The following is a 23,231-nucleotide window of genomic DNA, read 5'->3' as shown; positions in this document are numbered from 1 at the left end:
GACACCAGCTATTTATTTTGTGATTTATATAAATATATTTCATATAAACAGTCAACATGCAGTAAAAGAAATATCTAAATATGTATTTGTATGTATTATTTCCCATCCACGAGTCTGAAAATAATAATGCTGCTCTATGTTCACTGCATCTCAGCACCTGTTTGTATCACTTCTGCTGATGCTGCAGACCGCTGTGTCTATTTTATATTTGAATTGGCCTTTTATATTTTCTTCTACTGTTTCTATTTTGTCTTATTTCTGTTTAAGAAAGACATGGTACAGAGAGGGTGGAGCTGCCTGTAGCTGTCTGTGGTGCTGAAGCTTTCAAACATTTCATACCAACACTGACTACAACTGTGACCACAGGGGGGCAGCATAGAGCCAGAGAGTGTTAGTGTAGCTGTTCAGCCCTATAGTAAGAAACAAGAAGACTGATGAAGGAAAAGCTTCTTCCACTGGTGTAACACACAGGTTTGTATGAAGTCACACTAACTAACCAGCAGTAACCCACATTTGATATTTTTTGCTGAACTTTTACAAACAAGACATTTACTGTAGTTTTAGGACCAACAGACTGATGAATAAACCAAGTAAAGCAAAGTAAAGACAAGCTGCACTTTGACTTTTATTAGAACAATTTGCTGGAACTACAGAGTAATGAAGTACTTCAAGGTTTTGTGTGGATGACTTCCAACCTTACTGTACAGCACAGAGCACAGAGGGACAATATATGTAATCAATATATGATGCAGAATGAACAAGTAAAGACTGTAAGCTGAGTCTGAGGCTCATGCAGGACATTTCATAGTGAGGTGTCTTTGGTTGGATTATTCAAACATTTACATCAAAGCACCAAACTCATCTCTCACAGATGAAGGTCATGTACACATAATTATTATCATAATTATTGTATTCAAGTGACCGTCTCCATCTCCCATCATGGTCACAGCAGACTCCATAGTGACCATAATAAGGATCTGACCATCCTGTTCCCCAGAACCTGTCAGAGAGATCAAATCTGATATGAAACTGGACTAAACTCATAACTATTGTCACATTCATATAAATATGCGTCTCTTTTGGAATATTTCCAATATTTGCTGTATTTCTTTCCCAGGTTTCTCGCCCACTTTCCCTCCTTTAGACTTTTCTCTGAGAATCATCATGCACACTAAAACAGCTTTCAAGCTTTGATGAATATGAAATCTTCCTGCTGTAAAAATGGAGAATAAAAAGAAGTCAGAGCTGACTTTCTGCTGTTTGAAACTGTTTTGTCAGCTGTTTACAGACATCACTTTGAAATGTGTGTCTATCAGGTCATATTTACTGAAGCTTCTTCCTTCATATGTTCTGAAGTTTTACAAACACCAAAGAAGAAGAGACAGGAATTCTCTGAAACACTTTTTGTTCTGTGAGAAAAGAAACATTACAGCACAAAAACATGAAGACAAATTGAACAAAGTGAAATGTGTCGGTCGCTGCTTTGAACATGTTTCAATCCTGATTCCTTCAAACTGACTTGTTGTAACTGAACGTCATCACAGACTGCAGATGAAGAGAGTTCAAGCACAGCTGTTCATTCAAAGGAGGATTTCTGCTTTTCTTTACATTCAGTTTGTGGGGCTGTTGGAAAATAGCTCAGCTCATGTATTGCTGATCTATCTTCCAAAACATCAGTGTTTCACTTCTAAATAATAACTCTGGAATAGAAACAAACTAATGTCTCACGTTTGTGTCAGCGCTGATCCGTCCACCCATTCCCATTCATATCCTCCTGATGTCCATTTAGCTTCCAGACCAATCCAGGACTCTCCTCCAAATTTACTGACAAATTCCTGTTTGAGAAGAGACACAAATATTGTCTCCAGTCATAATTCAGCACTTCTGTTGTAGTGACATCATCTTGTGAACATGTCTGAAGGAAGAATAACTGTGATGAAACTTTTCTTCCATTGTGCAGAAATCAGAAAGAGCCAAAGAATCAATGAATATCAGCTCCTCCTGTAGCTCAGTCAGTGTTGCAGTGGAATCAGTGTTAACAAATCATTTGATTCAGTTGGATTGAATCAGAAAAATAATCTGGATTATGAGGATTTCTCTCATTTTATAACATTTCTGTTATTTCAATGTTTTGTGTTGACTTGGTTTCTAAGGATCATCTGAACTGGTTCCCATTTAATCCTGGTTCTTTAACTGCTTTGAATTCCTCTCCTTCATAATTCAATGTGAATCTCCAGTTTGCTGTATTGTAATCGATCCACCTCCCAAATCCTGCAATCATTTCCTGAATGGATTCTCTAATCTTCTCTCATCGGTTATTGTTCATAAAGTCATTTTAGTAGATGAGTCTAATTTACTTATTGATGATCCCTCTAACAACACTGCCACACAATTGATGAACACTGCAGCATCATTTCATGTAGTGCATCATGTTGTCGGCCCCACACATAACGCTGACCTTCCACATGTCTGACCTACTATCCAATCACAGATGTATCATCTTTGACAGGCTTACAGTCAGTGTTGTCTTCCCAGAGACAAACTGCTGTCACTCCCATGTCTTCTAATGACTGTGGACATTTTTCGATTTCTTCACTGGCAACATCAACAGTATCAGGTCAGAGTTCAAGTCTGTACCTCTTCAACCGCCCCAAGTCTCTCCTCCAGTTCTGTTGTTGGAGTTCAAACTCCTTCCTGCTGCCATCTCCCCCTGACTTCTCTCTATTAGAAACCAGTCCCTTTCATTTCAGCTGACTTTCAAACAGCCAGAGTCTTTGTGAGTGGGATCAACCCTCCTTACATCCCACTGTTTTAAATCAAGTTGCTCGTCAGCTCCTTCAGATCTTTGATCAATTCCAACCTGGTTCCAGACAAACCACAGCACTGAAACAGCTTTCATGAAAGTTACTAACCAGATTCTTCTGCGCTGGGATAAAGACTCCATTTGAGTCCTGCTTGACTTCTCTGCAGCCTTCATACTGTTGATGGTGCTCCTCTTATTAACACAGTCAAAGGAGCTTGCAAAGAAAAGCGTCTGGACTTCTTTAAGTTACTTGAAGACGTTTCACCTCTCATCCGAGAAGCTTCTTCAGTTCTAAGGTCAAATGGTGGAGAGTCCCAGATATAAACCTAGTGGGAGTGACCCCCCACAGAGGGACAAAAGGACCCCCTGATGATCCTCTAATCGCCTGAGCCAAGGTGTGGAACTGGGTGTGGGCCCCAATCAGCCAGAGTTTCGGGTGGGTTCATTGTGACCAAAGACCACAACATCACTGTTTTACCAGCTGATAAGGGAAGATGCACCGTGGTCCTAAACACTACAGATTACCACACAAAGATCACTACTCTCCTCAGTGACAACAATACCTACGAAGCCTTAAAGCGAGACCCCACAAGCAGCTACAAAAAGAAAGTTATAGCTTGCCTTCAAGACTTTGAAAAGGACAAAATTATTGACCGCCTCACATATCACCGCCTTTACCCAGGGGATGCCATACCCTGCATCTACGGACTTCCTAAAATCCACAAGGAAGCTGTCCCACTCAGACCCATAGTCAGTAGCATAAACTCAGCCACTTATAACATTGCTAAACACCTTGCTACCATCCTTGCTCCTCTCGTGGGGAACACCCCACACCACATCAAGAACTCCACCGACTTCACCGACAAGGTCCAGAAACTTACCCTGGATCCAGATGAAACCATGGTGTCCTTTGATGTAGTCTCTCTCTTCACTTGCATACCCACCACAGAGGCCGTGGAGACTGTCAGAAAACGACTACAAGAAGACAGCTCCTTGGAGGACAGGACCAACTTCACAAGAAAGGCTCTTGGCTCTTTCAAAGGAAGAGTACCCAGCCACTGGTACAGATATGTGGACGATACCTGGGTCAAAATCAAGACACAAGAAGTGGAATCCTTCACTGCGCACATTAACGCTGTGGATAAAAACATCAAGTTCACCAGGGAAGACACAAAGGACAACTGTTTGCCTTTCCTGGACTGCGCCGTGCACATTGAAGAGAACGGCAACCTCAACATCGAAGTTTACCGGAAGCCCACACACACGGACCAGTACCTCCTCTTTGACTCCCATCACCCTCTGGAACACAAACTTGGAGTAATTAGGACCCTACACCACCGGGCAGAACATGTTCCCTCTAAGCCGGAAGGAAAAAAGAAGGAACACACACATGTAAAGGAAGCACTCAAAACGTGCGGCTATCCTAAATGGGCGTTCTTAAAGTCAGCAAAGAGGCACAGAAAAGAAGACCAGACACCAGCGAGGGAGGATAAGAAAGACAGACGCAACAACATTGTCATCCCCTATGTAGCCGGTGTATCAGAGGAACTCAGGAGAGTTTTCTCCAAGCACGACATCACAGTGTACTTCAGACCAAGCAACACACTCAGACAGAAACTGGTTCACCCAAAAGACAAAACTCCTAAACACAAGCTTAACAATGTGGTGTATGCTGTACAGTGCAGCGAGGAATGTCCAGACCTCTACATTGGAGAGACCAAACCACTTCACAAGTGCATGGCACAACACAGAAGAGCCACCTCCACAGGACAAGACTCAGCAGTCCATCTGCATCTTAAGGATATGTTCACATTTTGGACAGAGAGGACAGATGGTTTGAAAGAGGAGTGAAAGAAGCATCTATGTCCACTGTGAGCGACCATCTTTGAATATCAAACAGATACTTCATATTAATCAACGTGTGTCCTCATCTGAGTCCCACATGCCTCAGTCCTTGGACCAGTTCTGTTCTCTTTATAAATGCTGCCCCTGTGACATCTGCTTAATGGTTTTAATGGGATCTCCTAGCACTGCTGTGCAGATGACACACACACTAATGCTTTTCTGTCGAGCCTCTCCTGCCTCAGTGAATGCTTCTCTGTCATCACTTCATGGATTTAAACTTCCTTCATCTCAAACTGAAGTTGTGCTGTTTGGCTCAGTTCCTCTGAGGAGGTCAGTCAGTACATCGTCCCCCTCACCAGTAACATCCAATCACCTGTTAAAGATCATTTTGAACCAACAGCTGCATTTTGAGCCTCACATGTCAAAGGTCAGCCAGTCTTGTTTCCTTTAGCTCAGAAATATTGCAAAGATCAAATCTTTACTGTGATTCAATCATCTGGAACTTTGAGTTCATACTTTCTCCTGCCTGATTATTGTAATTCACTTTTCACCTGCATTTCTCAGTCCTCCATAGTTGGTCTGCAGTTAGTGCAGAACTCAGCAGCAAGGCTGCAAACAAAACCTGGCCTGCAGTCTCATATCTCACCTATTCTTGCTTCTCTTCACTGGCTTACAGTGAAATTCAGAATCCTCTTTTAAATCCTGTTATGAACATATAAAGCTGTGCATGAACAGGCCCCTGCTTATATAGCAGAGCTTCTTGGACCTTATCACTGCAGCCGGCCTCTCTGATCATCTAATCAGCGTCTCCCAACTGTCCCTCGCTCTGATTTGAACACCAGAGGCCATCGTGCTTTTGAGCTTGTTGCAGCCAAACTGTGGAACAGCCTTCCTCAGACTATCAGGTCAGCTGACTGTTAACGGCTGAAACTCATTTTTACAGGTTAGCTCTCCCTCAATCTTTTCCCCTTTATTTTCCTCCATAGTTTCTAACTGTTGTGTTTCTGATGGAATGAATGTGCTGCTTTGTTTATGTGTCTGTATGTTTGCACATGTATACTTATCATCAATGTGTGGCTTTAATTCACAGTATGAAGAACTTTGTAACTCACTGTCAGCTCCATCAAAGATCACACAGACATGAACAAACACACCCACCTGTTCCTCTTTGCTGTTTATCATCACCAGATCAGCTCCTTTATCCTGACAGGCTCTCCTGCTCTCAGACCAAGTTTCACTCTCAGTGGATTTAAAGTAACAGCTGCTTCCAAACCTCGTCCATCGATCAGGACACTTCTCTTAAAGTCAAACACATGTTTTAAAGTCAGACTTTGTGTCCTGTTGTATCACATTAATCTTTGGTTCCTGTCATTTTCCCTGTAAATGCTTCATTTAAACTCAGGTTTTCTCTCTTATTCATAATGAACTGAAACTTACATTTATACAGAGAAACTGTTACACAGCATCAAACATTTAGGATTCAAAACAAAGACACAATCAGGTTATCACTGTGTAACACTGATGTTTTCTATCAGTTATTCAAACTTTATTACCTTCTATCTTCTCCTTCAGCTTCTTCACTTCTTCCTGTAGCTGACTGTGGTTTTTACTCAGTTCATCATAACGGCTCTGTAACTGAGTCCGGCTGGTTTTTGTGCCTTTAGAGTAAAACAGATTAAAATTAAGTTAAAATGTTCCACAAATATATCTGTGATATAAGAACTTGGTGTTTGCTTACCTTGAAGTTCATCCTGCAGCTCAGTGTGATTCTTTTTGGTGTCATTGTAAACGTGGTTCAGTTTGTCACATTTAGCATGAAGTCTTTTGTTTTCACTCTTGTTCAAAGCATCTAAAATATTTCAGTGAAACCAAAATAAAATAAAATAAAATAAAATGAGTGAAACGTTGAACAGAAATAATCTTCTTCCTCTGCTTTGTCAAATATCAATAAGAGTCAGAAACTTGCAGCCATTGCTCTTTAACATGTCCTGTGGGTGGAGGTGTTAGAACTACAGGAAATCTGATGAGCTAAATACGTATCAACTGTGAACAAAAACCACTGACAAGATTCAGAATAATTGTGCTTCAGTGTGGAGGAAGAAGGTGAAGAGTCAAACAGCATTTCTACACCTGTAGTCAGAGATGTTATCTATATGCTTTGAAAGAATAGATTCTGACTCATGTGACATGTGCCTGTTCTCACTGAAAATATGTCTTTTTACATTCAGTCAAAGCTGCTCTGAGGCTTCAACACTTCCTCTTTCTGCTTATTTATAATTAATAAATGTTTCTTCCTGCAGCTTCCAGGAACTTCCTGCTTTCAGACGTCCTTTTGCAGGCGTCTCTGTTCTCACATCATAGATTTGTGATGTTTCTGCTGATCCAGCATTAAGTCTGTCACAGCTCCACCAGGAGCTAAAGGTCAGCTGAAGATCATCAACTGATTTAAAACATAGAATCAAACCACCTTAAAATCCAAACATCAGCAGCTGCTGGGAGTTTTCTCTGTGTTGTTGTTTTTGTTATTGTGGAGTCTTTACCTGATAATATAAAGAACCTCGAGGCAACTGTTGTTGTGATTTGATGTAATAAAAAAAGATTCATTGATATATCCCAGCAGATGAATGGAGCTAACATTAGCTTGTTAGCTACCTGCTTAATACACCAAGTGAACTAACTAGTCGCACAATGACAGACGGCCACTGTCTAACATAGTGTGGCTGCACCTGCATCAGTCTGCAGCAGATGCTGCTGCCTGTCTGCTTTGTTGATGTAATCACAGAATCACCGTGTTGAGTGAAGAGTTTGAAGGAACAACAAGAACATTCACTCCACAACACACACAAGATATGAGCCAGGAATCATGCACACAGACACACACCTGCTAATCAGTGCTAAGTAACAGACTCATGAAATACTAGAAGCTCAGTCAGCAAAACCAACGTGTTGGTCAGGCTGTACCACACAGCAGCTCATATTATTGATCAGAGAATTCCATTTAAAATGCCACCGTGCAGTTTTTATGAAGAGGAAACTATCCTTAGAGACCAAAACTCATTTGGTCCTGAATGGAAACATGTTTTTACTGCAGCAAAGGTGCTCATTTTAACATGGGAGTCTGTGGGGACTGACTCGCTTTCAGCATCAGCCTCCAGTGGTCATTAAAGGAACTGCAGTTTTTGCTGCTTCTGTGTTGGCTTCATGTACTTCCTGTATTTGCTGTGGCAGAAGGACACGTTCTGGTTGTGAAGCTGCATGTTTGTTGGCTGCTGGGATTCAGTATCAGTCATACATTCATTTGCAGGAGAAGTTCAGAGGTTGTATCTTATCTTACAGCATATGGACAGGATGATGATCCCAGCTAACATCAGGAGGCACAGCACTCTTAGACCCAGTGTAGCACATCTGAAAGAGCCCTTCAGGACTGAAGGAGGATTCAGAGTCTGTGGTCCTGTTAGAAAGCAGTGTGGATGTTGGTTTGTGCTTATTTCCTGTCAGTCTGTGGTTAACAGACCTGTGGTTGTGGTTGTATCAGCTTAACGTCAAAAAAGGGCCGGTTGCCAAAAAACAAAGGAAATATAACATCTGCGCTGTGACTGAAAGAAGTTCCTGTTAATCAATAAGTGACGTACAAACTATTGTGGGAAAGAATTTAAATTAAAAAGGTTCATACAGCAAATGGAGAAACAGATGTTTGATGGGCTGCAGTAATTTGGCATTAAAAGCTGACTGTAACAAACTGGAAGTACATTTAGATTCATAATTGACTTACCTCCTTCCTGTGACTGAAAATGATCATAACTATCTCTCATCTCATCTGTACTCTCGTAGATATCCACCTCCCTCTGCTCCCACTCTGCTCCGTCCTCCTTTCTGCTGTATCTCACCTTCTTTGATAGATCTGGTTTGGCATAAATATCTGAGGACATCGTGAGAGGACGGAGACGCTGAGCAGGAGTTTAAGCTGTACTCTAACAGTTCTGCAGTACTGACCCTGGAAGATATCGAGCTGTTTTATTCTTGTCCAGCCTTCTGTCTGCTTTCAGGCAGGAAGAAGCTTTGAGGAAGTGGCAGCGTGTAAGGAAACACAGACTGTGTGATTAATTTGCATAAAAATGTCTTAACTGCATTTGTTTCTCTTAACTACAGATAAAACTCTGTGTTGTACAATATGTGTACTTTGTTGAGCTTTTGACTGAGTTTGCATAAAGCAGAAAATGTATAAACTCTTCTTTTTCTAAAGACGTTGAACATTCACACATAAAAGCACAAACACAGTCACACCTCAGTGTCACAGTTGGTTCGACCCAGGAAATGTTATTTTGTCAGTTACAGTTTGTTTTCTTGCTGTTGCCTTATAGAGAAACAAACTGTTGAACTGTTGAGGTTCATCCAGTCGATGTGGAAAGTTTGAACCACGTCTCAAACACTCTTTAAATGAACAACAATTAAATTTAGCTTCACTGCTGACCGAAGATTTTAAAGTTTTTTAAACTGTAACTTTTCCTTTCATTTCTACATTTTGCACTTTCAGGAAAACTGATGCAGTTCATTTTTTGTGTTCTTTGATTTGATTTTCAAAGGAATACAGAAGTACTTGTGTGAAAAAGTGTCCAACATAAGGAGGAAAAGTTTTTTGAAATTACAGTGCACTTAAATGTTGCACATCTTACTGTGAGGTCACCAGGAAATACTCCTTGTTGTTGGGCCGTCCTGGTTAACACACCTCTGCAACATTACATGAGAGTCGGGTACTCGGCCTCTGGATTTGTAAATCTGGGCTGGTGGGTTCAAACACTCCTCAGCCTCCCTGAGAAGGTTTATGTCAGAATATTGAAGGAGAAACTCCATCCAAATGTGAAATCTCAAATTCAGAGCAACAATGTGGTTTCCATCCTGGTCATGCAGCACTGGACGAGCTCTTCATTCTCTCCAGGATGTGTGGGAGTGATGAGCCCAGCTGGAGCTCCTCCACACTGAAAGCACCTGACTAGGATTACACCTGTGTGCTACTTAGGTGTTGGAGGTTTGTCCAACTGGAGGACACACGTTGTCTTAATCATTCAATTCACTTTGACTTCTACAGCTCCAAATCACAGCAACAGCCTCAAGGTGCTTTATGTTGTGAGGTCGACCGTTCAATAACATTACAGTAACAAGTTTGCTGTTTGTGTGTTTTCCAGTGAAGTAGGAGAAACTCTGCAGTGTGGGAACAGGAACTAAACACAATCAGGTCTGCAGCATCAAATCATTTCACTTCTAATGTTCAAAATCAAACATCTAACATATTGGAATCAAATTCCTCACAGCGTGTCATGATTCCCACCACAATCAGCAGATACAGCACTCCCAGGTTCACTTCAAAAGCTCTGAACCAGCTTCTTCTCACAGCTGGAAGCTTCTTCTCGGTGTGAACATCTACAAAGATAAAACAAAAAGTCCATTTATGAAGCACTAACGAGAGACTTTGGAGCTTTTTATTAATCCTCACTGTAGGAATGATCCCAGTAGAAAGTAAATCAGATTTACCAAACAAATTAGTCGAGTTTGTTAAAAAGTTACAGGAACTCAAACAAGGACAAAGTAACATTAGTCCATTCCAGCTGTTGTGATCGGTCGATGCATTTCTGGCCACTTCTTGGTCGCAGCTTTTGAATAGATCAGTGAGAGAAAAACAATCCTCTCAATATAAGGACTAAATGAGCAAAACTATCCTGATGGACGTGAGGGAACGTAGAAAGAAGTGTAGAAACCTGAGGGACAAATATGGAGGAGAGTCCCAGAATATTAGTTTCTATGACGATCATCTGCACGCGGGTCAGAGCTGTGAGGAAAGTGTAATGCTGAGGAACTGTCAGCGGTAGTGTCGTGGATGAGAGAAGGAGGACCCAAACGCTGGACTCACAGGCAGGTAGGTGAAGGTGGATGTTTATTGCCGAAGGAGCGAGCAAACAGTACAGAGGGAGGAAATGGCTGGCTGACTGACCATACAGACGACATCAGACTTACATCATCAATGACCCGACACTGAATGGGTAGAACAGAGGGCTTAAATACACAGGCTGGTGATAATGATGATAATGAGGGACCGGTGAGTACACAGCTGAACATAATGAACTAATGATAATGGGAAGAGGACTGAACATAATACACACAGACCAAGGCTAACACAATAAAACAGGAAGTGGAACAGGCAGTAGATAAACAGTGAGTGTGAACTGAAAACACTGGGTCACCGACCCAGGAACCCTGACAGGACCCCCCCCCCAAAGGCCGGCACCCGACGGCCAAACGAAAAAGAACCAGAACAGGGCAGGCGGAGGGGGCCCAGGACGGAGGGACGGAGGCCACACAGAGACAGTTCGGGTGGGTGGCCACGTGGCCCGAGGCCGAGACGAGACAGTTCAGGTGGGCGGCCACGTGGAAGGCAGCAGCGACCACTGAGCCGGTCCGGTGGGCGGCTGCGGCGGTCGAGACGAGACTGTTCCGGTGGACCGACCGTGCGGAAGGCAACGGCGGCCACTCAGGCGAAGGCGGTCCGGGGGCCGGCCGCGCGGAAGGCAGCGGCGGCCACTCAGGCGAAGGCGCAGGCGGTCCGGAGGCCGGCTGCGCAGAAGGCAGCGGCGGCCACTCAGGCGAAGGCGCAGGCGGTCCGGAGGCCGGCCGCGCGGAAGGCAGCGGCGGCGGCGAAGGAGACGACGGAGCAGTTCAGGGGGCCGGCCGCGTGGAAGGCAGCGGCGGCGGCTCTCCAGTGTTAGGCGTGCTGGCCATGGCCCGGTGGGCACAGGACCAGACGAGGACGAAGGCTCTGAGGCTGGAGCCGGACCAGGCGGAGCAGAAGCTGAGGCAGAGGCCGGGCCGGGCGTGGGTGCAGCTGAGGCAGAGGCCGGACCAGACGAAGCTGAAGCCTCTGGCTGGAGACAGGCCGGGCCAGCGGGTGCGGAAACCCCTGGCTGAGGAGCAGGAGAGCTCACAGCTGGCTCTGGGTGCTGTGGCTGCAGGTCCGGGAACCGAACAGGATGGTGGACAGGCGACTGGGGGACAGGAGCAGACTGGACTGGGGGACAGGAGCAGACTGGACTGGGGGACAGGAGCAGACTGGACTGGGGGACAGGAGGAGACTGAGCTACAGGAGGTGACTGGAGGACAGGAGGAGACTGAACTGACTGGAGGGAAAGCTGAACAGCAGGTGAGGGAACCGACTGGAGTGGAGATGCTAAGGGAGGAACAGAGGCAGGCGTGGCTGACGACGGAGCTGACGTTGGTGTGGCTGATGGCTGAGCTACAGACTGGGCTAGACGGGGAGATAAGGCTACGGCCTGGGCTAGTAAAGCTGGTGCCTGAGCAGGGGACACTTCAGCCAGCCTAACCAGGGATAAAGCTAGTGCGTGAAAGGCTGGATCAGGTGGTGGATGAAGTGGTGGACTGATTGGCTCTTCCGTGCCTCCAGAGCGTGAGGGCACTGGCTGGAGAGCCTCAGCTGAGTCTCTAGGGGGGTCAGGCCAGATCCTGGCCGCCCTCAGCCTAGGCGCTGGGACAGGCACGGGAGGTGGCTGGACACCAGTCACCCCCACCCGAGGGACAGAGGTGGGTGTGGAGGTATACGGGGTCACAGCTGCCCTCGTCCTGGGTGCGGGCACAGGTGTGGGTGTCGGCTGACTGACAGGAGTGGAAATGATGACTGGGTGAGTGATACTGACAGGTGTATCTGGCTTTATTCTGGGGCCCGTTCTTCGTACGTCGCTTACTACATCCAAGATCAAATCATCGCGCTAACCGTGAGCTCGCTAATCCGGTTCCCCGAACACACCTGCTGTTGACGATTACTACAGCTGGACGCAGGAATGTGACATCACTGGGTGTCGTAAAAGGGGCTACGCATCGATAGTAGAAACATTGATCGGCAACCCGCTGATTGGTCGGCGAAAATGTCCAAGGGGCGTGCTCGGTATTTTCCGGCAGCAGAGCAAGAACTCATGAGTGAGGGATTTCAGGAGTTTCAGAGTTTAATTAAAACGCAAGAGAACACTGCAAAGGCTGCAAAAGCAAGGAGCGAGGGCTGGCAGAAAGTTGCTGACAAATCAAACTCGTAAGTAATTTAATAATAACAATAATAATGGAGTGGATTTATATAGCGCTTTCCAAGGCACCCAAAGCGCTTTACAATACCACTATTCATTCACTCCCACATTCACACACTGGTGGAGGCAGCTACGGTTGTAGCCAGGCTGCCATATCGCGCCATCGGCCCCTCTGGCCAACACCAGTAGGCGGTAGGGTAGATCTATCATATGACACTATATTGTCCAATATCATATGGCATTATATTATATTATAATATGTTATATTATATCCCCTTTCACATTAGATCCACAACAGGACCCACAAGAACATGGGAACAAGTAAAAGTGGAATACAGGAGTATTCTACAGAATGGTAATATTTATCTCTTAGATTGCTTTGCGTCTCTTGGCAAGGTAATACTGGCCTGTAATACTCTGTTAGTTTGTTCATAACAGCAACCAAGAAAAGGGCAGAGGAAAAAAAGACAGGTGGTGGTCCTGCACCCCCTCGTCAACAAGTTGGTTAAGTGAATAATACCCTCACGGGAATATCGATATCTCTCTATGAGCACACTGTCGCGCTGAGCTAAAGGATCCTGTCTGTCCCGCAATATACGCTGAATTCTGAGGACTCTCCTTATCAATCTTGCACCTTCCACAATGGGTTGGTCGCGTATACGGACAGGACATGGCTGCGACAGGCTTCCCAAATCCACCTTCGCTTTTATAGCCGTGGTCTCTCATCTTGATTACACGAAGTAATTTACTATTACTACTCTGAAATATGACTTACATCTGTAATAATCACATACATGTAATAGAATGTTAATAGTACATTTCCCTTTTTTAGGAAATGACCTGTATGTATCTGTGTGACATCAATAAAAGGATCAAGTGCTGCATTGTCTTTAGTTACATTGATGTTATTTATTTATGGTGAAACAGTGGAAAAATATCGCTGTTGCTTTCGTATAAATGAAGCGGACATACCTGCGTGGCCGCGATCTAATCCTGTTTACATAAAGTAAACCTGCTCCCGAGCAGGTTTACGCTTACGGCTCTGTTGCTATGACAGCAAGTCCCGGATGAGCTTCGGGGAACCGACTGATCCAGGATCACGCGAAATCGTCAACAATCTAATCCGGCTAACCTACTTAGCGAGGTACGAAGAACGGGCCCCTGGTCCTTCTGCCACCACTATTTACAGTCTTTGACTGAACAGTCTTTGGGGGAGCAGAGCAGAAAAAATCTTCCCAGTCCACATCATCCTCTAGGAGGGAAACATCCCATGAATCAGAAAAGGGTCTATTGTGTGTTTTAAGTGGATAATCAGACGGTGAGTGCGAAAAACAGTCACTGGAGCTCACCATCGGGAGATGCTGGAAATAGTCCTTGTTATGGCGACGTGTGCGCCGCTTTCTCCGGGAAGAGGCAGTGGGCGGGGTACACAGCCGAGCCTCTGGCACGGGAGCCTCCATTGAGCCGAGGTGGGAGGCGGAGCCACCGTGCCATGGCGAGGTTGAAGGTCCGGTGAGTAAAATGGCTGGCGGGCGAGCGAGGAGCGTAGCAGCGGAAGAGCGAGCGGCCGAAGCCTGGCCTGTGACGCCCACTCTCCGCGGCGAATGCTCCGATGCAGGTGAGGCAGCAGGTGGAGGACCGCGGCGTCTCCGAGGCCCGCCCAGAGCCAGGCGAGTCCCCTCAAAGACGTGCTCCCTCTCTGAGAAGAGCCGCTGTTTCCACCTGAGCTTCTCCGCCCAAATGGAGAGCGCTGCGTCCTGCCGCTCGAAAAGGTCCGAGTCCGCTGGGTCCACAACGCGTGGTCGGGTCATTCTGTCAGCGGTAGTGTCGTGGATGAGAGAAGGAGGACCCAAACGCTGGACTCACAGGCAGGTAGGTGAAGGTGGATGTTTATTGCCGAAGGAGCGAGCAAACAGTGCAGAGGGAGGAAATGGCTGGCTGGCTGAATGAATGAATGAATGAATGAATGAATGAATGAATGACCAAAAGACTGACTGACTGAACATACAGACGACATCAGACTTACATCATCAATGACCCGACACTGAATGGGTAGAACAGAGGGCTTAAATACACAGGCTGGTGATAATGATGATAATGAGGGACCGGTGAGTACACAGCTGAACATAATGAACTAATGATAATGGGAAGAGGACTGAACATAATACACACAGACCAAGGCTAACACAATAAAACAGGAAGTGGAACAGGCAGTAGATAAACAGTGAGTGTGAACTGAAAACACTGGGTCACCGACCCAGGAACCCTGACAGGAACAACCATGAACTGTGGAAACTTTAAAGCTGATTTATAACAGAGTGGTGCTGGGTGTGTGTTACTCTGTGTTTGTGCTTCAGTTACACTCAGTTAGCTTTCTGCTAGCTGTTGCCATCAGTTTGCTTCTCTCCTCTCTACACTCACTCATACTGCATTTTGATGCAGCTGAACTCACAATGAATCTGCATCTTTCTGTTCCTGTTGTCAGACCACAGAACAACTATGACCTACTGATTTAAACGTGCTGCATTAACTACAGGGGGAAGCTGCTAACACACTGCAGCTGCATACCAAGCTGCTGCTCTGCACCTCTGAAAGACGCATTTTTGGAAGCACAACATTGTCGGACAAACTCGACATTCACATATGTTTAAAACAATGACTGTGTGGACAATCTGGCTGTATTTACAGTCATGTTATCACTTGGAGAGGAAGCAGAAAGAGCTGTGCTGCTCCTATTGGCTGCTTCTCTCTGCCACTCACAGACCTCTTCCTGAAAGCAGAGCAGCAGCTGAACCAGTTTGACTTGAAGCCACAGACACTGAAACAGTCAGACGGTTAGAAACGGAGCTCCTAACTGGGAGTAAACAGGCCCAGTGCAACAAATGATCTGTGTGCCAGTTTGGACTGAAACTGGAAACATATTCTGGGGACATGTGACACGAACACTAATATGTCTTAAAGTGGTCGGATATCAGAGCTTTAAAAGACACTGAACAACACTTTCATCATCAACATTTTCTTTGGTTTGGTCACTTTGATGATTTCCTGCTTACCAGCTTCTTGTAGGCCAACGTCAGGGTGCTGCTCTCCATCATCTAACACCTCCACCTCACTCTGCTCTCTCACTCCTCCATCCTCTTGGGACCCTCTGCTGTATTTCACCCTGAAATCTTCAACACTTTGAATTTCTGTAGACATTTTGAGCTGAAAGATCTTTGAGCAGCTTCACTGTCTGTCTGTGTCTTTAAGTCCGACAGCTTTGAAGAGAAAACAAAGAGGAAGTAAAACAGGACGAGTCACAGTTCTTCTGACACGTCATGATACGTGTAAGAGTCAGTTATGAAGCACTGCAAACAACATCCTGCAAGACCTCCAGTTCCATTATATAAATTAAAAATGCTGAAATTCCATTAATACAGTAATTAAATCATTAAAAATGATAAATGACAGAAACTTGCAGTAGCTTAAATACATTTGTGGATTTCAGTGGGATCGGGAAACCATTTAGTGCTCATTAAAATACCTCCAACAACTTGTTTTTAATATTTGCTGCTTATCATATCACAAACATACAGGTTTAACTCAGCAGCTGCAGTATGTTTGTAATAACACGGCTTTGTTAGACGCTGCCTTCTACAAACTGTAAGTACATCGAAGCAGCAGAGAGAAGAAGTGTTTGTGACACAGGAAATATGTCAGAGTGAACTATTTATTTTTACCAGCACAGAAACTAACAGGGCAGCGTGGTGCTGCAGTGGTGAGCACCATCACTTCTCAGAAAGAGAGTTCCTGTTTTTGTTATGTGACGGCTGTGTGCAGGCAAGAAAAGGACCCAAGGTGCAGACTCCAGAGACAAACGTAAACTGAAACAGCTTTGATGCTGAACTCAAACAGAACAAACGTAAGAATCCAAATAACTTACACAGGCAGACAAAACACACAGCAAAATAAACGGTAGATCACGACAATGACAAACTGCAACACAGAGCTTAAATACATCGAGGGAGCAATCAGGGAATGGACAACAGGAGGGAGACACAGCTGGGGCAAATCAGAACTGACGAGACGAGACAACACTGAGATAAGACAGAGACCTTCAAAGTAAAACAGGAAACACATAACACAGACTCAACAAAGACACAGACTCACAGGCAGGCACTACAGAGGGAACAGAGACGTGGGACCAGGGCAGACAGAGAAACTGAGTTGACACGGGGATATAGCAGACAGGGGAGACAGCAACTAAGGATTACACAGAGACAAACCATAAGACATGACTGTAACAAAAACCCAAAGACTAGAAGTTATAAATAATATACTAAACTCAAAAAACCCTGGGTCAACGACCCAGGCATCCTAACACTTTTGGGTGGAGGCTCATGGTCCTGGTCTGTGAGCCAGCGTTTGTGTTTGACGTCTGATTCTGGTTCATTTCATGTTCTGAGGTGAAGTTTTGGTCATGATTGTTGTGTCTCTGTTTGTGTCCCAGGTCTTAGTTTGTTATCTAGCCTCAGGTTTTCTGTTATCATCCCCCCTCTGTGTCCCCGCCCTCTTCCTGTGTTAGTATCTCTCTGTGAAGTCAGTCTTGTCTCCATGCTGATTGGCCTGTTCCCCAGTCGTGTCTCTCTGTTTCTCTCCCTCCCTCTGTTCCCTGTGTTCAGTCAGTCTGTGTCTCAGTGTGTGTTTCTGCTGTTTCCTGTTTTACTCTGACAGTCTCTCGTCCTGTGTGCATCTTGTTTAGTTTTGCTTCCTGGTCTCGTTAGTTTGATTATGTTCAGCTTTGTTCCCACCTGTGATCTGTTCCCTTGTGTTTCTTCTCACAGCCTCCTTCATTCCCTCCAGCTGTGTGTTCGTCTGTTTAGTATTTCTTGGTCTAGTTATGGTGTTTTTGTAATCAGTAATAATTGTCTTTAAGTTTGGTTTCTGTCTCCGACTCCCACATTTTATCTGCTATCCTGCCTTGCCTCACACAGCGGTACATGACAGGAGATCTCGAGCACTAAAATAAAGCAGCAGACTCCGACCTACAAGTGGCAGCAAGTAGCCGTTTCCTTTCTTGAGGAAAAGCTGAAGTGGAAGCGTTGGCTCACCCCTGGTAGGAGCACATTTTCAGTGGTACTCACCGGGCTCTAAGGGGTCCTCAAAGACGTCGTGTTCGTCCACCTGCTGCCCCGCCTGCACCTGATGCTCTGCAGCTGAAAGTGGGCATCATCCACCCATCTCTGGTTGCTCACGGTTGTTGATCAGCCTCTCCGCTGCCCGCTCATTGGCCTGCCTCCTCATAAGCTCTTCCACCTCGATCCTCAAAGAGTTTCCTTTCTGGGGCCATCAGAGGCTCAATTATCCGGTTTCCCTTTTTCCTTCACCAAGAAGAAAAAAGTGCAGATTTCCTTCTCACGTGGAGCAACAACCTATCACCAGCTGCCGACTCCACCTGGATGATGCCGTTTTGCTCGCCGGAGATTTTACGGGCCGGCTCATCACAGGCTCTTCAGCTGGAATGATGTTGCATCAGCAGCTCCAAACTCTCCTGTTTCCTCAGGCCGGAGGAGACGACGCTCCTACTATCCTCCCTCTGTGAGTAAAACTGACGATTAGACTCTGCTCTTTGTTCCCACCTGTGGTCTGTTCCCTTATTGTTTGTATTCATTGTCTGCATTCCCTTGTGTTGCTTGTTGTTGGGTCTGAACATACGACCCTGCTGGATTCAGACCACGAGAGACTGCAAACACAACACAAGAGCCACTGGTACGGTTTGCTTGCAAGGGGAGATTGCCTCCCAGAACTGACACAAGCTCCCTGTAGCCAACTCCAAACTCCCCTCGCAGCCTTTTATTCAGAGAACACACACTGTGAATGTGTTTGTATGTGTGTGTGTGTCTGTATACGTGACTTCCTGCTACACAACATCTGTTTACAACCGTTTAACAACATCCCTATTCATAAAAGGGTCAGCTCCCCCCACCCTGTATATGGCTTAACCCCCTTAATGCTCCCCCATATACCTGGAATGTGCCTGCAGTTGAACACTATAGCTGTAGCCTCCCCCACCATCCTACATGCAGGGAGGAGAACAGAAACAAGAATATCTTCAATCATGCAGTTTAAACAAGGTTCACAATTTGAAGCACAACAATGACAATTTTTAACAAAGTCACTCCAACACTTGTCATGATCTCCCTCATCCCTCCGGCTGTGTGTTCCAGTTAGTGTTTCCTGGTTTACTTGTGGTGCTTTTGTAATCAAGAACACCATAACTAGCGCAGCAGCCAGACCCTGAACTTCAGCAGGTAACTGATGAGCAGTCAGGCTGCAGCCTCCGTCTCCACCTGTTCATGCTTCTATGATAGAATCACTGGGTAGACCCAGAACAAGCTGGAGAAATTAGATCTCTTGGCTGGCCTGGGAACGCCTTGATGTTCCCTTGGATAAGCTGGAGGAGGTGTAACTTCCGAGTATCCTGAGTCCTCTGAGTTATCCAGCCAAGCCCCAGCAGGGCTCCTGTCTGCCTCCAAGTCTCCAGAGAAACTCTGCCTTTGCAGCCAATCTTCAAAGCAGCCCCTCCACTGTTAGCAACACGTCCGTCCCCCAGAGACGTTCTTTCATCTCCTCCGTTTTCATACTGTCCACATGTTCTGAGCCTCTTCTCCTCTCTGCTTCCGGGCCAACCCCACCATTGTTTTTGTTCTTTTACGTTTCTGCTCTCTGGTTTTCATTTTAGTTCTGGGTAAAAATCTTCTTACCGACTGCTGTTACCGTCAAATCTGAGCTTCTCTTGGTCGACTCTAAATCAACATTATCCAGAACCAACAGTTTGACTATAACGATCAATAACTCGCCGGTCTCTGTTTCTTCCTCTGTGAAAAGTTTGGGTATCATCCTCGACAGTACTCTATCGTTCAGTTCACACATTAATGATGTTACTCAGTCTGCATATTTTCAATTGTGCAACATTAATCGTCTCCGTCCTTTTCTCACTCCACATGCCGCTGCCGTTCTTGTTCACAGTGTTGTTACTGCTCGGATCGATTACTGTGATTCATTTCTTTGTGGTCTTACTCAAAAATCCATTAATGAGCTTTAATGTGTCCAGAACTCTGCTGCTCGTATCATCACCAGGACCCCTTCTATAGATCTCATCACTCACAGTTAGATATCACATCAATGTCAAAATACTTTTGTACACATTTAAGGCTGTTCATCATCTATCTCTGATGATGATCCCGTCTCGGTGTCTTAGATCTCCTTCTTCTCTTTCTCTCTCTAGCCCCGCCCCCTGTCTTGCCACCGTGGCTTTCAGCTGCTCTGCTCCTCGACTCTGGAGTTCACGACCTCCTGATTTAAGAAATATCTCTTCCTTCTCTCTCTTTAAGTCTAGACAAAAACTCACTGGTTCAAAATAGCTTATCCCACATAACCTCTCCACTCTGCTATGTTAAATTAGTTTTATGCCTTATGACTTTATGATTGTGTAAACTGCCTGCTTTTCTGTTGCTTTTATTATTCTGCTGTGTACAGTGTCCTTGAGTGTTCTTCAAATAAAATGTGGTAAAATGAAAGTGATGATGGTGGTACTCTAATGTTTCCATTACTGCCCCCATCAGGCCAAACTTTGCTATGATTATAATTATTTAAAGTTGTAGTTATTCTGGGACCACTAACTTTTGTACATTTACATATTTTACACTATTTAACCGTTTTTGTTTTTAAAGAGAAGCAGAACGATGTGCAGCCAGAGTTTATTTCAATGTTTAAATGAACACACTGAAGTTACAGGTTGCAGACATGGTACAGAGAGGGTGGAGCTGCCTGTAGCTGTCTGTGGTGCTGAAGCTTTCAAACATTTCATACCAACACTGACTACAACTGTGACCACAGGGGGGCAGCATAGAGCCAGAGAGTGTTAGTGTAGCTGTTCAGCCCTATAGTAAGAAACAAGAAGACTGATGAAGGAAAACACACAGGTTTGTATGAAGTCACACTAACTAACCAGCAGTAACCCACCTTTGATCAAACTGCTTTTATACAAATGATGTGAGGATGTAAAAGGAGCGTTTTGATTATTTATGAATGTATTGATTTAATATGACAATAATGGGGGTGGGGCCACCAGACCTGTCAACACTGGCTGAGTAACAAAAATATGAACACCAGACGAGAGTTAAACATTTTCATCATTTTCTTCCTGTGACTGAAAATCTCTTTGATTATCTCTGATATCGTCTGTACTGTCGTAGATGTGCATGTCCTCTTACACTCTGATGCCTCTTCCTTCACCTTTCTGCTCAGATAGCTGAGTCACAGCTGTGCTTTACTAACAGTTACTGCTCTGTGTTCACTGTGCTTGCACACTGATGCTGTCACAGTCCTGGGTCTATGACCCAGTTTTTGGGTTTTTCTTTTGGATAATTATTTTCTAGTTCCTGATTTTATTTTTTTTGTCTCCTCAGTCTGTCATGTCCTCATGTCTGTTTATCCACAGTTAAAGTGTCAAGTTCACATATTGCCATCTGAGTCTCAGTGTGTTTTTGTTACTTCCTGTTTTACTTTGATAATCTCCCATTTTGTGTGCGTTATATTGGTGTTCATGTCTCATCAGTCAGATTCTGTTCAGCTGTGTTCCCCAGGTGTGTCCACTCTGCACTAATCTCCTCCTGAGTAAATATTGTCTGTCTCCCTCTGGTCTCTGTCATGTTGTCCCATCAAGCTGTGTTCCTGTGAATTTCATGGGTTCTGTGTCCTCCCAGTTGTTTCCCAGTTTCTTAGTTTCTAGTTTAATGTGTTGCCTGAGGTTTTGTTAGTGGTGCCAAGATGAAGCTTCATGAAGCACTGAAGCTTTCCATCCAACTGGCCACTTATGAGCCGACGCTTCATGACGTGTCACTTGCTCTACTGTGCCATCAAGTGGACAATAAATGTAAAACAGGCAAAGACATTATAATGACATAACTTTGGTGTGAAGCTTTGAATAGAACGAATAGAATAGAATAGAATAAATAGAATAGAAAGAATAGAATTAGTGAATAATGTTTGTGATGGCAGTACATAAATTCCAAATATAATCTTAATCTGTCTTTATGATCTTTATGATACAACATGTAATTTATTTTTATATCATAATAACCTTTTATTTTTATTTAATAAAATCTTTTCCACTGTGTTGTGCTTCAGTCAGTTTCTCTTTTTTTGAGATGATTTCACCTGATTTAGAAAAAACCCTTTCACAGCTCACAGATGAAGCAGGTGTAGCCGAAGAAGCAACAGCAAGTTTATACAAGTTGGGATGAACATTTTCAGTCCTGCCCAGTACTCGTGGGGATTCTTCAGTCTTCCACTGTTTGGTTCACTCAGGTATGTTTGGACCTGCACTGTTGTGTCTGTAATAAAATTTTGAGTCCTCGTCTGCAGGACTGTGGTGTCCAAACTAGGCCTGAAAAACCAAAACCCCTGCACCACTTTTATATTTCATGATTAAAATTAAAACAAAACACAACATGCAGAGAAACAGAATCAACTTTCTGGGTTTGTCGAAAATTTATTTAACAAATTATACAGCATGTATTAATGTTATATTTTTATTTATTCATACATGATTTGAGTTTATGAACTCTACTACTCCCATAGTTATTTCTTCAGTGTTGTTTTTGGACAGAGACCATTGAAACAGTACAGAAAGTGGGGAGAGAGGGGCTGAGCTGCAGCACAGAGCCTGGGCTGAACACAAACCTGAGACTCTGCAGTACTTTTTACTGCTGCTAGTGTTTCTGTCCTGACAGATGTGATGATATCATCTGTGCTCTGTGATGTGCTGGTGCATGAAAATGTTTGCAGACTTTAGATTGGTCACTGAAAATATAAGACGTGCTGTGGTCGTTATTCTAAATGTGTTCAGAAATGTGGGAAACGATTGAAATACCCTGAAATATCTAAAGATTCAAAGTTCTAACATGGAAGTATTTGGGACAGCAGCTTCATCTAAAATGCAGCGTGGTCTTTCAGTCTGATCCCCCCATGTTTGTATGTCAATTTTTTCTGTTATTTGAGACGTCTGTTGATAAACTGATGGGGAGACTGTGCAAGTAAAGCCTTGTTTTGAGTACATTTTCCTCACCAGTTTCCACTTTAGGCGCTGAAAACACATATTAGACACCAGCTATTTATTTTGTGATTTATATAAATATATTTCATATAAACAGTCAACATGCAGTAAAAGAAATATCTAAATATGTATTTGTATGTATTATTTCCCATCCACGAGTCTGAAAATAATAATGCTGCTCTATGTTCACTGCATCTCAGCACCTGTTTGTATCACTTCTGCTGATGCTGCAGACCGCTGTGTCTATTTTATATTTGAATTGGCCTTTTATATTTTCTTCTACTGTTTCTATTTTGTCTTATTTCTGTTTAAGAAAGACATGGTACAGAGAGGGTGGAGCTGCCTGTAGCTGTCTGTGGTGCTGAAGCTTTCAAACATTTCATACCAACACTGACTACAACTG

General features: G+C 44.3%; 1 protein-coding gene and 1 long non-coding RNA gene across 2 annotated transcripts; one reads left to right on the top strand and one right to left on the bottom strand.

Moving 5' to 3' along the window:
* Positions 1-1,724: 1,724 nt before the first annotated feature.
* On the bottom strand, positions 1,725-15,980 carry LOC147303182 (C-type lectin domain family 12 member B-like). The gene is made up of 6 exons (XM_086280465.1): positions 15,783-15,980; positions 9,956-10,066; positions 6,387-6,497; positions 6,202-6,306; positions 5,807-5,946; positions 1,725-1,835 (listed from the first exon to the last, which is right to left on the bottom strand). Exons 1-6 carry the CDS (start codon positions 15,925-15,927, stop codon positions 1,725-1,727), a joined length of 723 nt encoding a protein of 240 aa, XP_086136591.1. The 5' UTR covers positions 15,928-15,980.
* LOC147303181 (uncharacterized) lies at positions 14,001-20,272 on the top strand. Its single transcript, XR_015126888.1, has 3 exons — positions 14,001-14,601; positions 17,703-18,306; positions 19,997-20,272. It is a non-coding gene; the product is annotated as an uncharacterized LOC147303181 (long non-coding RNA).
* Positions 20,273-23,231: the final 2,959 nt, after the last annotated feature.

Source organism: Aulonocara sp. 'chitande type north' Nkhata Bay, linkage group LG22 (genome assembly GCF_057382095.1).
Source record: "Aulonocara sp. 'chitande type north' Nkhata Bay isolate Kocher_YH1m ecotype deep benthic linkage group LG22, A_spYH_male_GT1.1, whole genome shotgun sequence".
NCBI lineage: Eukaryota > Metazoa > Chordata > Actinopteri > Cichliformes > Cichlidae > Aulonocara > Aulonocara sp. 'chitande type north' Nkhata Bay.
The sequence above is the reverse complement of the archived record's forward strand: the minus strand, read 5'-3'. Positions and strand labels throughout refer to the sequence as shown.